We start from the raw sequence: 18,677 nt of genomic DNA on the forward strand, positions 1-18,677 counted from the left end.
GTCAAAATGAAACATTTTTCATTTGGCGTTTTCCAAGATATAGTAGATACATTAATTTATACTTTTTAAATTGAACCTGAAGTGTTTTGTTATGTAACACGAATGGCAAAGTTAATGGTCCGATAGGTGTAACTCACCTAGCAACCAAAATATATCTTACTTAATAGATTTGTATTACTTTGTTAAATTCTGCTACCATTAGCGTACGTGAGACCTCAAATATTCAGTGACCACCGCTACTAGAAGCGTTACTAGTTACGACTTTTTCTATTGGTCATCAAATTCCGACTGTTATTAAATCTACACCCATATGGCGCCACGTGTTTCGCCTCTGAATGAGCCATCATCAAGTCACCTCGGTAACAGTTTGGTAGTTATTATAAGTTTGACTGTTCGGGGATCAGGCTACTACTTTACAGTATGGTCGCCGAACTATTAATACATCACTTAAACAAAATAATATAAATCCATTAAGTAACGAAACGGACTTCCTCAAAATAACACATAATTCGATAAAATAGAAACACATCTTGTAGAGCAAGCTGCTTGACGACTGAAATAGGTAAGGCAGCAGTCTGATGACTTGTACGTAGTCTACGTCGATAAAAGAAGCACTTAGTACTTGCATATTCGACTCACACTTGGCGCTTTTTAATTAGTGGCAATTAAGAAACAATTCTATTGTTGCCATTGATAAGTATTATTATGGACATGAAAAAATTACAGTGCATGAAAATCAACCTTAGCATGTAGCGCGAAGATAAATATTGCGGAGAATGTGTTTTACAAAGTAAATAAGTTAAAATACTACGAAGTCTTGTGAGATATAAATTCTCCATTTGTCAGTAAACTTCGCGAGTAAAATTAGAAATACAAAATTTTGTAAATAATATGAATAACTAGGTACCCAATTCATACTCGTATATATCCTGCTTTAATGTTGTTTTTTCATGCAATATTCTAGTTTCTAATTTCACTGTATAAATAAAAAAAATAATTCAATAAATCTACTTTCTAATTTTTTCCCGAATAATAAAAAATATCATAATCCGCATTAGGTACTAGGACACTATATGCTCTTATTATAGGAATAAAACATTTGGAAGAACTAATTAAATATACAAGTCTATAATTGTTTTAGGGTAAAGGTAAAAATTAATGTAGATTATTATAATTTAATTAGGCAGCTGTTTTTCACTTGCAATATAAACAAAAAAAAATGTTATATACTAATATTACAAGCAATATTATAAGACCGTTCTTGATTTGCGATATGCTATATAATATCATTATATTATTTACCCATTATACTTGAAACGGTTATCGATAAAGATACATTGTTAATAATTTTAAATAATGATGTAAATTGCATAAAATTATGGTTATAAAATTATATTGATGTCTATAAAGAGAAATATTGGAGTAGCAAATTTTGCAGACATAGGTATATATAAGTATTATAATCATATCTATTATTATACGTAAACGGCAACCTGGAACTTAATATTATATCTAGATGAAAAAATTCAAAATTATTATCTGCTTTTAAATCAGTACTCTTCGTTATTTTAATATATAATAAAATAACGAAGAGAACAGAATTAATATTCCTTTGTTATTTTAATATATATTTGGAACGAATTGCACCAGTTTTAAATCCTGAAATTAACAGCACGATAGTATATAGTTCACTACCATTCATTGAATGCACACGATTTTTGCATACCACAATGTAAAAATCGTGTGCACGTCACGTAAAAAACCCTACACTGCAACATTGCCACACCCACATTTTTCTTCGACGTAAGCAAAAATATTTTTATATATAAAATTAAAACGCTTTACATGTGTCATTATATTTATGTTTAGTAGAAATATGGTTGAAGGAAACCTCTGTGCCTTACCGCCGTAATATTATCATTAATTATTTATTAATTTTGCAGAACTGTATAATATTATTATACAGTGACAGTGGTATTTCATTATAATCAAGATATTTGGAAAATAAACTACAGCTTATGAACGTCTACAATTTTATCAGTAGAATTTGATACTCATTTTTGACAAGGATTAAAAAAAGGTAGAGAAAGAAATAGAGACAAAAATAAGGAACGTCTCCCTCTTAACTTCTTAAAATCTCAGGAATGCTTTCCGTCCATTCCCTGATTATCCCTAGTATTTGAAAGGTATAAACACGTTGACATCTTGTTATAATCTATTAGACCTTGTAATTTTCACACATAATTTAATGCGAACAGGAAGTACTCAGCCTACAAAATTGCGGTAACATATCTAATAGCACTGTCCCTAATGGTAATTATCAGCAAATTGCAATGTAATTCGTATATTAGAACATCAACAAAATTACTACCATAAATAACTATCAATGAATATCGTGACACAGCCGTTGGCGAGGACAATGTACATAAAGTTCGAACGTAATTATACCAAATAGGTACGACCGAAGGCACACTGGCTGACACAGGTCGACCTCGAGTACATAACTCCCTGCATAGAAGAAATTCAATCTCCACCTTGGGTGATTGATAGATAACACTACATTGTGCTGGTATTACATACATATCAACTAGTAGATATCTCACAATTTGTGAGTTACAAATTGGTCATAGACAGCTAATATACGAGTATATTGTAACAATGCATTTGAATAATATAATATATCTGCAATATTAGTATTATAAATCCTGGCTACGAAAGATAATGACACGACAACATAAACTTCAAATATGTTCTAATATTAGAGTCCAAAGCCTTATGTTGCAATATAAGACTATATATTTAATAGGCAGTATTTTAGAATGTTTCACATTTACTGCTCTTAAAACAAAGATATATAAAATTAACTACTCATAAATTTTATATCTGTCGTCACATGTTTACTAAAATACAAATATTCGGTTCAGATCCCAATTAGGTTTTACAATGTCGTTATTACAATTGATGGTACGGCAACCAATCGTATGGGGCGTACAGTAAATTCGCAACGTAATATGAACGTTGTGTTAACGAGCGCTCGTCCATAACTCATAAACTGTGTCAATTTTATTTATGCAAACCAATATTACGTATTAATTTGTAGTATTTTAATAAAGCTTTGTTTGCAGATTATTATTCGTTTGCATTTATTAGTTATTATCGTTGAAATTATGAGAGAAATATATGATATATACCAAACATGTTTCCATTATTATAGAACTTTTTAGTCTTAACTTACTTTTTACTTTTAGGTATCTTCACCAATTTGAGTTCGTGATCTTGAGTCAACGATGATAACGGTTCCGCTGATATGGCAGTTCTCTTGAGTCGTGGTTCACCAAGCGGTAACACCCTGGTATTTTCCACACCTGGCGTTTTTATAACAAAGCCTTCATCTTCTGAACCATTTCTGTGATTATCTATTATTTGTTGTGTCAAAGGTTTGACGACTTGTCTAAATTTGTCTATTTCATTTTTGAGATATCGTATTGTTGTATCTTTTTCGTCAATCTCGTTTTCCAGTAATGCTATTATTTTGTCTCTCCTCTTCAATTCCTCCGTCTTTTCCATCAACATACGTTTCATATCTAATAGTTTCTTTTCTAGTTTAAAATTATGATCTAATTTGCACGGGGTTGTATGTGTTTGTGCCATTTTTTTTCACTAAAATTTTACCGATAGTCTCATTAACTTCAATTTTTTCTGAATTTACACCATCACTTTAAATATTTGCCACATTCCATTACCAAAACGATTTTATAAGTATTAACAGTCACTATACTAATGAGTAGTATTTCAGTTAGCACATGACTCTATCTAGAGATAAATATAATATATTACAGTTGATTAAGAATAATAAAACAGATATACCAATACTTAACTGGGTTTTCTTTACTACATAGGCCAGCCAGTGTCCAGAATATTAATCATATTGAAGAAGCTATGTCATAACGATACCTACCTATTGTTTGTAACAATTGTTTCAGTCTCAAATTCATATCCATTGTTTGATTGATTACTCAGCGAATCCTTTATCCATTAATAAAAATAGTACATCACACATGTTTAGAAACAAATTCGATATTTGAAATATTCCAAGAAATTATGAAAATTATTACAATACATAATTGATTTAAAATGGCTTTGATATTTTTTGAGTTACAGAATCTAAATGTGATTTTGCAATGAATTTTATAATTATAATTAACCACATGTATTAAAAGTCGTTATGTAAGGTTAGTTAAACCACTATTTAATTACTAGTCTAAATAATATAAAACAAATTACAGATCTAATTTGCATTAGGTTGCTAAAATAAATACAGCGAGGAATGGACGAAATAAAATAACGCAATTGACAGTTAAGATGTAAGTTAATGCAGCATTAGGAAATAAGGACTTATAGTCTTTATTAAATATAGTCTATATTAAAACTAAAAAGACAGTCACATCTGTAACATTTCTTAAACTTGGGTCTTATCGCATTAATTATCTTGTCCCGTGTATCTGTTTGCCAAATGTCTTGAATAGTTATAATAACATCTGAAATTATATTTAGAGATGCATTTCTGTCAAACTCTTTATTAGCGTGACATTTATCGTACACATATTGCGTCAACAAATTAGCATTTGTATGACCGATTACATTGTGGACAATTATGAGTATGTTGTATAATATGTATATCAGCATCCACAATTAGTCGGTACGCGTGGGCGATATTGTTACGTTAAGGTCGTTCAACTAACACATGGTCCCTTTCTAAGTTACTGAAAGGTCATTAGAATTCTGTATAGTCATAATAATAAATTTCTGAAAATTTGGAATTTCTTGACACATCTAGGCACCGCACCAGAATTGAACCTGAGTCTCCGTTACCCGTCACAGTAAAAAGTATACGGGGTTCTATCAGTTCTTAAAAGCCTTTCAATTTCCTACAATTTCTTACATATATGAATAACAGGGGCTACTGAGATATCAGGTCTGATATTTGGTGTATATTTATTGAAAAATTGAATAAGAATAAGATCAAAAGTTTTGTAGTCTACACAATAAATATTTTTACTATATTTAATTGCTGAGTTGAAATCTAATCCAATAAAGCTACTATATTACAGCTGGTTCCAGCTGTAATATAGTTAGCTTTATTGCTCCGGCACGAGGCCATCTTTGATGAGACAAATTACATTTGGATTCAAATGTTTTTAACGATTATATCAAGTGACAGCATAATAAAATTATATTACATATCAATAATAACTGACAATTTCTATGGTAATATAATAATAATAATCAATAATAGGTCCAACAGAAATTGTTAGTATTTTAACAGATTTAATTTTGGATATGTTTTTTGCTAGTAGTTCTATTGTTTACTCTTCTGTATATTGTTTTATATTATGTATGTTATTTAAATGTAGAGATGTAGAATATCTTAAATGTAATGGATTAAGGGACCATATTAGGCACATTGATTGAAGTAGAAAAAGTATAATCCATCACATTTAAAATAAGTATTGTTGCTAAGTAACAGTTTGTATGTAACGTGCAACTGCAATCGGAACGAAATAAATTATATTTACTACTATATATGTAATCCACTGAATATCTCTATCAAATTTAAGCTAGTTTTGCTATTTTTATGTATTTATCAATGATAAAAGTAGCCCATAATGATGTGGCTTATTTAACACTAACGTAGATTATAATACCAATAGCAAAATTAAAACACTATATCTAATGCCTCTCGATGAAATTATTGATAAAGAAACTAAAGAGGGATTAACTCTATTCCATTTCATTGATACCCGTGAATAGTTTATAAGATAAGATAATATGAATATTATTCTAATCAGTAATTAAATTTATGATTTTGAATCATAAAAATAAACTTCAAAGCTAAGAATTTATTATAACCCCTATATAAATGAGTATTACGCCTGTACTGAACAGTATCGTTAAAATCGGACTAATATGTAGAAAAAATATTTTCTATTCAAGTCGCTAGAAAAAGTAACTTTAGGAAAGTAAATGTAAGCTTGTAAATATGCGGTAGTCATGATACATCTGAGTGAGAACGGTTTCGAACTCGACCTAGACCCGTTTTCTCTTTGATTTTGGACGTAAGCCCAAAATACAAGTGCTGTAACGTTAAGTCTTATCTATTAACAATTTTTTCCTGGGAGGGTACGTTATTATTTTTTTCATTAACCATGTTGTCATTTAGTATACATTGTGCTACTTTCTAGAGTTTTAAATACATTACTATCACAAAATATAAATATGATATTTTAAATTTTATACGGATATCAAAAACAGAACTTCTACTATAGAATTATAGTTAAATTATTTAATTACTACTTTTTAGACAATGAAAATGTTTTTATTAATGTTTTCTTAATTCATGTCTATATTACGTAAGGATTCCCTCTTGCAAATTTCTTACAATTGTGTCGAGTAAAGTACTAAAGTACAAACTATAAGAGTAATAAAATTGGTTATACATTGATAGATCAGTGAGACAGTACAAGCCGTTTAATAGATAATATGAACTCGTAGTTAATCCATGTATTATTATAATTGCCATAAACATGTTTCATCTATAATAAGCCAATAAAGATCAAGGTTTTTAATATTAATTTTTGTAACCATAAAGGTTAAAAAAATAATTGAAGTAATCTATAATCAAATAGTAGTTGATATGACACATTAATTAATGAAATTAATCAAAATAAAACGTCATCAAATAATTTTACGTTAAATCTAGACTAGATAAGTTATTATATTTTTTAGTTTCAGCGTAGGCCGCCATTTATTACTAGACCTATCGATTAAATAGATGCACAAAATTTATACATAGATTTATTTTTATTTTACCTGACCAGTTTCGCCTTTTCTGGACAATATCAATGGTTGACATAGGTATGTAATATATTTTTTACTCAGATCAATCAATTGAAAACAAAATATATATATATACATAATTATAAATGTTTTTGTAAAATACTAGCTATCCGTCCCAGCTTCGCATGGATGTTTCACGAATCTTTGAATTTCTAGGATTGTTCTAAACTATAACACGCGTAATAAACCTTCCTTTTGAATAATTAAAAGAATTTCTTTAGTGACTTATGTAAAAATCCTGTATCGTACGTAGTAGTATTAATAGAAATATAGGAAACATAATATATGAAATAAATGTTTATTATGAAATGAACCCTAATACATTTGCACTTGGCATTAAAATGAATGATCTTGAAATGTTTATTGACATAGATATGGTGTATGTAGACGATGTGACAGGAATCTCTAGACACCATTTAAATATTGCATACATTTATAAAGCTTGTCTCTACTGCAATATAGATATTAAATTAAAATATAAAAAAATATAAAATAATATCTAAATATCTAATAATCAATATATAAAATATTGATGATTTAGTTTGTCTCTACGCAATACAGGTATTTAAAAAATCACGAATATTTTAGTTATAAATATGTAATTGGTTGAGCTATTGTATATTATTGGATCATTTCTCTTATCATTTTTCATAGGTTAAATGTAAATGAGCATTTTAATTAAAAAAAATTAAGTATTATCCTCAAGTGAATAACATGATATTCGATTTGAATAAATTTATTTAAATATTAGATGTAATGTTGAGTAACTGATTATAGGTTACTTGCATATATTTACTTCGGTGACACTTTCACACGTTATGCTTTATAAAACTGCAAAAAAGGCATTTAACTCGTCTGTATATATCGAATCAATTCTAAAAATATGAGTCGTTAGATTTTTTGTTTTTTAAACCAAATCTATTCACTGGCAAAATATGTTTCTTTTGCAATGGGATAATAATGTGGTTGAAAATACAAAGCTATTTATTATTCTTACTTATTTTTTTGTACTTTTACATTCAGAACTTTTATTCTGATCTGGAACTGAAATCACTGAAGAAATTGTTTTAATGGAAAAATAACTTGAAAATCTTCACTTCAAATGAACTATTATACAACGTAATAACGTAACGGTATTTATTATTATCTAAAAGCTGGATAATCTCCATCATATCATGCTGACGTCACCTGTTCATTTAAGCCAGTTTCAGGCCACGTTGACAGACTACAGACTAATGCTATTTATGGGGTTTGACGTTATCGCGACTTGAAACAACAAAAACCATTAGGGAAAACGGCCGGTGGAGTGCCGGTTCTTGTATAATATTTTTCTATTCACAATTACTATTATCTAAAAAGGTAACAGATTTCATTAGTCCAGTAGTAAAAACTCTTATAAACAGAGTGCAGATTCTATATTCGTACCTTTATAAATATCCATGTGCAAAAATGATTTCAAATATTTTAGAGAGATAGATAGATTATGTTATTTGTTCAAACTATTGTAGATATTGGTGATAGATGCCTAGAATCTAGAGATAAAACTGAGATTTCGTGGTTGTCTTAAAATATTCTAAGCCAAAAAAGCTAAAGTTAAATCAAAAGTTATGATCAAAGTTATGCAGAGTATTACTAACTTTGCGTATCTATCTCGAACAGCCAATGCCCTGCTCGAGATAGAAACGCAAGGGCAATCTTTAGATAGAAAATCATAAATGTAAAAGAAAAGAAAAAATCGAGTATTCTTATGTAGAATCTTTATGTAATCAATCATTAAGCATAATTAATAATTATTTACAATCAATCGATTATCTAAAACATAACATTGTATTTTCTATCATAATGAGTTAAACAAATACAGTATAGAAAAGAACGTTTACTGAGTTTAGAAATAAATCTGTCCAACGTGTCATTCATTCTAAATTTCAAAGAAGATAGCCAAAGCAAACAGAATTGTTTATTTTAAACATTTTCTTTACATATACTAGAGTAGTATCTATACTAATGTTAAAAATACGAAAGTAATTCCGTCTTACTACATTTTTCTACAAAAATAAAACTTGAAAGTTTATATGGGGAAACATTATTTCTCATATAAGTCGATGAGTATCATTACTTTTGTAGGAGGTATACTACCGACGCTTAAGTCACATCTACCGTCAGTAGGTATTAATACTAAACGCTTACTTAAGTACTACTTGAAATACTATACCTACAGAAGAAATCGTGAGCATGATCTAATACGTTATCGAGATTTTATAGATATGAGAATGAATGTTAAATCCAAATATCAGAATTGCGAAATATATAATATTATAAAACCAACTCTGTGTCTCACTGAAAAACATTTGGAATTCGAATATCTGCGCTAATTTTCTATACAAAGAACACCAAAAAAATCTAATGATGATAATCTCTAAATCTAATGCTGAAGTCATATTTATGGTGAATTTAAAATGTTTGCCAAAGTAAATTTCAATGCAAAACACTTCTACTTTGTAATAAAACTTACTAATAGATATCAAAATATAAATTTGAAATCGGGAATAGAGCCAGACCGGACGGCAATATATTTGTAATTTATTTCGTTATTACTTTTTGTAATTATAATATTATAAATTATAGAGATAATGTACAAAAACATATGCCTAACGCATTTTTGTCTGACTTTCAATACAAGTATTACTTAGTAAAGTAATACTTAGAAAAACACATTAATGTAAAGTAACCAGGTGGTAAAGCTCCATGAGACACTAGGGAACTCATGATGACGAGTAGATCAGTCGTTACAATTATATTCTTCGTTTACCACTTTAATGTACCAGATATAGAAAAGGATTTAAAAACAATTTATTAGAACTAGTACAGAAGGCCATCTTATTGCTAAGCAATCTCTTCCAGACAACTTTTTGCTAGAAAAAGTAAAGATTTGACAGAAGATAACTGGTGCACGTTGCAACATAAATACATAGATTTAGGAATAACTATTAAAAACTGGTAAAAAAATACTAATATCAGTGTGTGTTCATTTATATATGACCAATAATAAGTAATGCTGATTTCTCTCGCGCATTTTAACAGGGGTTTCATATAGGTAGATCGGACCTTGACATACATTTATTTCTGAAGAAATGCACGTCTGTCACGATTGTTAAAAAAACCGCAAAGGTTGATGTCACCGGAGAGGAAAATAGCATGGCCGTCACTTAATGTGATATTTTCAGAATGACAGTCTTCGGACACGACTACTGAATATAATATTACCACTAAGAAAAATACTCGGCTTATATTGTACATTGCAAATAAGTATCTATTGAAAATAACTGAAGAGATCACTTACACGATATCTTAGCAAACACAAACCAAAAATATTTACATTGAGTTTTCAAATATGTTGAGTTTATTCAATGTCATGTTATGACCTACAGGTATCAGCGCTATATGTTTTAGTGATTTAAATTCTCCAAGTAATACTTAAACAACATTAGTTTCAATATTATGACTGTCACAATGAAACAAAGTCACAACACATTTTGATGATATGTACAGTATATGCATCGTTGTTTATTTTGTGCAAATTCATGATGATGTTAATTGAAGTAAGTAAGTTAATTGAAAATATGTGACATAATAATTAAAGAAATGGAATCACACTAAGGTGATGTATTTTAAGAAATTAAGTATCAATCAAAAAAACTTGGCTCTAGCTAGACAAATATTAATGGTAGCTAAAACAGATGTTAAAACAATCTAAATATAGAGCCAATGAATAAACTAAACATAGTCTGCTCAGTAAGAACACAGAGATAGTGTAGATACGTTAGCGAATTCATTCTATTCAATGCAAATTTACCGGAAACAAAATTATGCTAAGTACGATAATACTGCCATGTCTAAGATATATTATATATTATATATTAAACACAATAGTCCTGTACAGTTATTTTGATATGTGAATAACGTAAAATGAATAACATTAACGTTTTGCGTCTTTTGATCTTGTTGTTCGAGATACGAAAACTAAAAGACGTTAACAGATTACCATAACAAAGCTAATCTACCAGAAAAAAAACAAATATACAAGAAAAAATAGACAGCAGGATTGTAAGAATAATAAAACTTGTTAGATTTCTGATAATACAAAAATAGCAATGGATCTAAAAGAAGGTATCGACAAAGCGCAAGACAATCGTATAAAAAACCTACCGGAAGATAACGGACGAAGGCTGGACTCGATAGTAACAAAACGCAGTGCACTACTATGTTAACCAATCACGTAGATATATCTACGAAAAATTTATGTAACAAAAACTACAGGAACTGTACCCGATTCAACATATGAACAGTAAGGACAATATCTATCAAATGGAATCATGTCACGTTATGTTTACAGTTTGCATTTATTTAGTACTCATAGTAGGCCTCAATATTAAATCTACTCTTGTTATTACAGTTAATTTGTTTTAACAGAATCCTTTCAGAGTTAATGTAATTCATCTGTTATTTATTTCACAATATCTGCTATATTAAACAATGTTTGAACAAATAAAGCATGATATTAACGTCATCATATTTTTAATCTTACAGTAAATGTATTGTGAAATAAATGTAATTATGAATAAAAATATAACTCCCTAAAGTGCACTAAAAAAATTCAAAAATTAATACTCGGTGTGAATTTAAACAAAACCCTATCGCATGAAGAAAATCAAATTGTCTGTCAAGGATTGTTCTTAACCTAATTTTGCTATCATTCAACTGAAAATCAATTTAGTACAATACGAAAAGCTTCATTATTAGTGAAAATACATGAATAACTGCGAATATCTTCCCAGAAGTGCATTTAAAAGGCTTCAAAAAAGTTACATAACGTAATCAATTATCTCATACAATTTTAAGATAAATGTATGTCGCCAATTAATTAATCATTAGGTACTGTCAACGTTAGCTTTGACCGATTGGCAATCAGTTATACTTTTCATTTCATTGCGATTTTAATCTTGACAGTTTTGTCGAATCGTTTTTTTAATGCGACTATAGAGATAAAGATCTGGATACACAGATTGATAGGTGTTTGTGTAATATAATAACTGTATTACAATGTAACTTACATTTAGATATTTTTAAAATCTGTTTCATATAACAAAGTAACATATGTTTACATATACCATATATGTATTGAACCAAAACTATTTTTTTTATTGTAGCAACAGAAGATAAAATAACAAAATTTTAGGATTATATCAATCTATTTTACAGCGGTACCGGTATCGCAAACATTACTGCACAGAAATGAAAACATATATGCAATACAATGTATCGATAGAGGATTAACTTAAAATATAGCCTACATTTTATAGGAGTAAAAGAGTTTATTATGTTCGCTAGTTTATAAATGAATTGATATATTTAAACGAGTATTGTAATTACATTATCTCATAGTTTTATGTCTAATGGTGATTAACATTATGGAAAATCGATCCTAGTTAATATAATGTTTGTTTAAGTATCTTGAAAATTTAAGTTACAAAAACGTCATGAGTTTTTGATTTTTACTACTATTCACATACAGGATTTGAATATACCTATTACTATCTATGAACAAAAATTGTCGGAAAAGCAAAGGCATGGTAGCTACTTTCTTCCTAGTCTTTATGACGCAAATATGGCATCTATATAATAATAATTAATTGAATCCCATAAAATACACCTGGAATTATTTACGACGTTATTGGTCAGAAATAGATTAGGAATAGTAATGGAACATTTAAAGGTTAAATTATGCTTGTTGAAAAAACTGCCTTAAAAATAAATAATCACAGGTATTTTATTTATTTTATAATAAAAAAATATATTAAAACTTTTTTGAACACTGGCTGGCCAAAACACAATCAACTAGCTCTTTACTAATATGTTTTTAAAAATAAATTACGTTCGATAAATATTCAAATTTTACGAGCGCGTTACAGTATAAAGTTCGCTACGTTATACCGGTTCGAACGCCGCGCTTGAACTAGATGGCCGACGTCTGGTATTAACATTGCTCGAGCAAGTCTTCTGCAAGCCTATTATAATTTCTCATTCTTAAATAACTTGATTGTTGTTGATGAATTCATTGACATGAGAGTTGACCGCTTGGTACAGCCAATAAAAACTATTTATGTCTATGGGACCTTCTGGTAACGCAATGTAAACAAACTGAGGATTATGAATTCTATTACAATGATATGTACTATATTTTTACTTAAAAAACAAGATTGCAACATTATTGCATATTATGAAATTTCGTTATCACCAATACCTACTGATCTAATGATGGAACAAAGCAGATTTTAAAAACCAAAAATTCAATATCTAGTCATGACACTGAACGACTTTTCCAAAGGTAAGTCAAAATGTCAAAGTAAGAGAACAATTTTTGCTAAGTAATTAATCAGATATTTTTTTTCATAAATATCATCCTAATGAAAGGCAAAATTAGAATAGAATTAGAATTACCACAATTCTTCGGAAAAATTATAAATTTCACAAAAATTATTGCTGGGTTTTTTTCTTTTATTTTTCTTCACGTTACATTTAATTAGACCCAACTATATATTTGCACAAACATTCAGTAGATAAACATGCTCACAAGTGTTATCTCAGGTGGAATAGTCAGACATTTAACATTGAATGAGATTACGTTTCGAATAAAATATTCATTCCTCTCGATATTAACTAATACAACAGTGGGGTATATATTTAGCTATTTTGAGTAAATCATTGCCAAAATATTTTTGTCGACGTTCATATCTCATCTGTCGCCAAGCAGTCTGCTTTGTAAGTTGAAGGGTCGACATAAGGCACATTGCCTTATTAAAGGCATGAAGTTACAGAATACGAGACATGATATCTTAAGCCTCCGAAATGGTAAAGCTTGAGGTGTTACGTTCGTCACATGATCACGTTAAGACCGTGGTGCCGTTCATACCATAAGGTAGATCGCCGCCAGTTCGTTTGCAATTCTAATTACATAAAAAATTGCGTATAGAAATTACGTTTAATATAAGTATATCCATAAAGTTTTATTGCATAGAGACGTTTATTTGGATGCTAGCCTTGTACTAATATCCAGTTTTTTTGGCATTATGTACAACTTAACCTTGAAATTGCCATAAATGTCTAAACGTGGAATATTTTAGCGAGGTTTATTTTATAAATAGATATATACCTAGTTTAATTATTATCGTTAGGGTTAACGCAAACAGAGGCAGGAAAAAGGGATATGATTTAATGTTAATTGAATGTTATTAAAAGCCACATGTAACTTGTAAAACAATTTTTTAATATGCGATTGTAATTCAGTAATTGTAAAAAATATCAATCATGTCCTTGAGTAATGAAATAAAAGCCAGTTATATATATAACGAAATAAACAAATATACCTACCTATGGTTAAATTCCGTAGTCAATATAAAAATATATAATCACGTTTTATGGCTATTATCTATTTCATGAAAATATCTATTATGAATATAATTGCTTACATGTATTTTTAAAGGTTTCACAAAACCAAATCTCAAATACTTATTATTCTTACATGTTTCTATACCCCATCTGAATGTTAACTTTAGGTACAGAAGTTTCGAGGTAGAGTATAAAGTCGTTACACTTTCTGCACTGATGAACGGATCCTAACGAAATTTGACATAAAGATACAGAGGTATGCTTTATAAAAAGTTGTCTGCGTAAGTACCTCAGTGTCATCTATTTCAACCAAGCACCTATCTTTCTAAGCTTTGGTTCGGTTATAGATAAGACAAATTAACTGTTACCAAACATGAGATTTCAATCCTACGGAGTGGCAACGCATGAACAGGTATTACATGTTTCACGTGATAACGTGATATTCCTTGCTGTTCATGTATAAATGCGACGGTTATCACGCAACATCGGATGAGCTATCTTTTTTGCTATTCCAATTACATAAGATATTAAATTACATTTTTAATTTAATCTCTTATGCCGTTTCATCATGGAATGCTGGATAGCAACTGCTAAAATGCACTATCCGGTTCAAATATAAACTGACATTTCACGAGTAGGTGTTACCTACTGACGAATCGGCAGTGTTATTTGAAGATCAAAGAGATGATTGAAGTGTAAATAAATAGAATCCACCTAAACTTAATGCACTCCAGTATCTTTCGTCTATTCCGCGCTTGATTCAGTAAATCAATTTATATATGTTCAAATATAAATATAAGCACATCATAAGATATTCTGACCTTAGAAACTAGTATGTAGGCCAGGGGACCACGGTACCATGTTAGTTTAACCTCCACGCGGTCTCACCTGGAAACCGTAGTACTTTAATTGCTGATGAATTCGTTGCGAAGGGCTAACTGACCGGACTGATGATGATGATAACATCATCTTTTCATTCTTGTTGGTACTTCGCCAGCGTATATGCAGTACGTTAAGTCAAATTCATATGATATGAATTGAAGTCATGTGAAGATAAGTTCGATTCTCGAATGAAAATTGCAAGCATTTCAAAAATATTTCTGTATTTCTCACAATGCCCGCTGTCTTGTTTCTCAAATAAACATACCTACCTAATTATTTTTAATTTCAGCAAACAATAAAATATTATTTTGTCTATTGTCAAAGATGTTACGAATAGTTCAGTTGTTGGCATTGTAGACTTGCAGTTCATTGTACAGAAATATAAACAGACGATTTACGAGACAGTCAGAAGCGCCATCTAGCAACTAAATTAAAACTACCTTAAGATACCTATACAGTCCATTCAACACCGCCATCTACCGCATGCTTTATAAACTAAAAATATCTTCCACTGAATAACAGATGGCACACGTAGCTATAGTATCTACGATTTCGTATATTTCAAACTTAATATTTTCAAACAATAAACTGCAATAATAAAAATATTTAAATGTCATTTGTGGTTAGTTCCAGCCACAACTGTCTTTATTAATAGGTATCTTAATGCTCTGAATGGGTCAAATTGATTGCGTAGTGGGTAGTTTATTGTTAATGTAGCGTATGCCTTGTTGACGGTCTATAAATAGAATAGACGCTCAAATGACAATAGTAGGTACCTATCAAGTTTGTCATTCGTTGGTGGAACATATATAATGATCTTGATGTCTCGGGCAGCATTGTTGTTCAATTCCTCGATATTTTGGGAGTTTAACAGCTACTGTAAAATCGTTTATATATTCTTTACATAGCATAAAAAATGCCGTCACAGACAACGCTTAGATCTTTTAAATTACGCAATGGACTTTAATGTAGTTTTCAACAATAGATAGTGATTCAAGAGGAAGATTTATACGTATATTAAAGTTGAGTAATTAAAGATTTGTAATGCACCTTTGCGAAGCGGGGAGGGGTCGCTAGTATAACAAAATCTGTTACAAAACAGAACTAGAAATGGAAATTGAAATTATAACAACTTCCACAGTTTTTTTTATATTGTAATTATAAATCTATCTGCTGTAATGGGATATGCTGGTACACCAGTGGATAACGATAAGATGGCATGACGTCAGATCTGTTGTCCCATGCTACAGATTTGTCTTCATTGATATTCTATCATCATCCACTGGTGTCCCACCGAGAGCGTGAAGGTAGAGTAGAGCATGAAGGTAAGGTACACTGTAATCAATTACGCTACTAGTTCCTATTGCTTATAGTCCTTTCCCTCTGAGCTAATGTACGTACCCCCTAGCGATCTATCTTAATGCAAATACATTGTATCAGGAGTCATAAGGATGATATTTTATCCCAATAACTAATTTACAATGGTGTTAAAATTGGGATCATAATTTGTGCAGACAAAGTCGCGGGTAACAGGTGGTATTATATAAATAGGTTTGTTGTTCATAATATTATTATTATACCTATACAATTATACACTTGGCAACATAAACTAGGACAACTCATAAAAATAATTCACATTGATGACACGGCTACCCAATACAAACAATGAAAACAATAAATAGTTGAATGGAAATGTAATTGATGCAAATAAAATAGATGGTCATGGTCCGTCGATTCTAGAACATTGAATAGATAAAAGGCTACAAATAGAGGCAAATAATGGTATTTTAATATAACAACCAATATCGAGCAAACTCAGGAAAATCGGAACGACACCACGTGACTTAATGACACAATATTTTAAAAGTTCTAGATAATACAGACAAATCGACGGGAATATGTTAACTATGGATTAAATACTGGACTTCTACGCTTCGAAATTAAATTTTACTCGATAACATCTACTTTTTTTGGTAATAAAAAACAGCTCCGCCCTCGTTATAGACTCTACCTTCACGTCAAACTTTAAGATTCTTTCAGTCTTGTAAAGGTAAACTTATACTATTATAATAGTAGTGTATTAAATATATACATATTACTTCATATATTTCAAGAGAATCTCAGTATGTATAAAGGGTCTTTCGTATAAAGTACAATATGTGACTAGCTAATGCGCATAAATTAATATAAGTTGTCCTCGAGAAACAATCTATTTATTGGTGAAAACTGGTTTAAAATCTATTCAACACTTTATTAACGCATAAGACAAACGGCACAGCGGGGGACTTTGCGTTTACAATGTATTGATAACAGATGTCAATCAACTTAAAAATGTTAAGTCGGTTATAATAAATGGTAGGCAGTACAAGTATACCCATATAGATTCCGAGATTATTGAGTAACTAACAAGCAAGCTGTCATGGAAACACATGTGTAAGTGAAAAAATGTGAGAAATTGCATTAGGTTTAGGTCACATTGTAATTTCGAAAACCTAATGGTAAAAATATATTTTAATAGAAATATGATACAACATTGAAATTAATTGAATGTATTCTATAATACTATATTTATATAATGTAGAAAACCCCTTTTGCTGTGGCTCCGCAATTCCAGAACACGTCCATTACCATCTCTAAGAACATTGGGATTCTCGGTGTCGACATCTCTAGCACAGTTGAGTTCCGTAGTCACCTCGAAGAAAAGGTCAAGCTGGCGTCCAAAAAGCTCGGTGTGCTGAATAGAGCGAGGCGGTACTTCACTGCGAACCAGAGACTTCTATTGTATAAGTCGCAAGTTCGGTCACACATGGAGTACTGCTCTCATCTTTGGGCAGGAGCACCTGGAAGCTCGGTCCTTTTGACTCGGTTCAGAGACGTGCTATGAGAATTGTCGATGATCCCAATCTCTCAAACGGTATCGAACCACTTAGCTTGAGGCGAGACTTCGCATCGCTTTGTGTGTTCTACCGAATATACAACGGACTGTGTTCTGATGAATTGTTTGACATGATGCACACTACACTTAGATTGTGGAATGAACTTCCTGCCGAGGTTTTCCCACGAGACTACAGCATTGGGTTTTTCAAGAAGGGTATATTAAGGTTTCTTAAGGGTCGGCAACGCGTATGTGACACCCCTGGTGTTTCAGGCGTCCATAGGCTACGGTAACCGTTTACCATCAGATGGGCCGTATGCTTGTTTGTCACCTAAGTGGTATAAAAAAAAATATAAATCATATCCATCCATCCATTATCTTACCAAAAAAAGGGTAGGTTTAAATTCAAGACGATATTTTTATATCGACAAATCCTTAATATAATCCAAAAATAGCTAAATTATCGTCATTGTTTTGGCAGTGATAGTTGAAAAATAAATAATATTTTATTACTTTTCAATCACATACATACATTTGCCGTTAACATTTTGACACCATTCGCTACATTTATTATACA

At 30.4% G+C, this 18,677-nt stretch overlaps 2 protein-coding genes across 3 annotated transcripts in view; both read right to left on the reverse strand.

Moving 5' to 3' along the window:
• Positions 1-18,677, reverse strand: part of LOC131851319 (cGMP-dependent protein kinase, isozyme 2 forms cD4/T1/T3A/T3B) — a 120,909-nt gene that overhangs the window by 40,219 nt on the left and 62,013 nt on the right. The window lies entirely within an intron of this gene.
• Positions 3,232-3,651, reverse strand: LOC131851255 (uncharacterized). Its single transcript, XM_059201727.1, has one exon. It carries the CDS (start codon positions 3,649-3,651, stop codon positions 3,232-3,234), a length of 420 nt encoding a protein of 139 aa, XP_059057710.1.

The sequence above is a fragment of the Achroia grisella genome, unplaced genomic scaffold (assembly GCF_030625045.1).
Source record: "Achroia grisella isolate CSIRO2021 unplaced genomic scaffold, CSIRO_AGI_Agris_v1 utg782, whole genome shotgun sequence".
NCBI lineage: Eukaryota > Metazoa > Arthropoda > Insecta > Lepidoptera > Pyralidae > Achroia > Achroia grisella.

Coding starts and splice junctions, on each gene's coding strand:
- LOC131851255 (XM_059201727.1), bottom strand. CDS start 3,651: ATGGCACAAACACATACAACCCCGTGCAAATTAGATCATAATTTTAAA.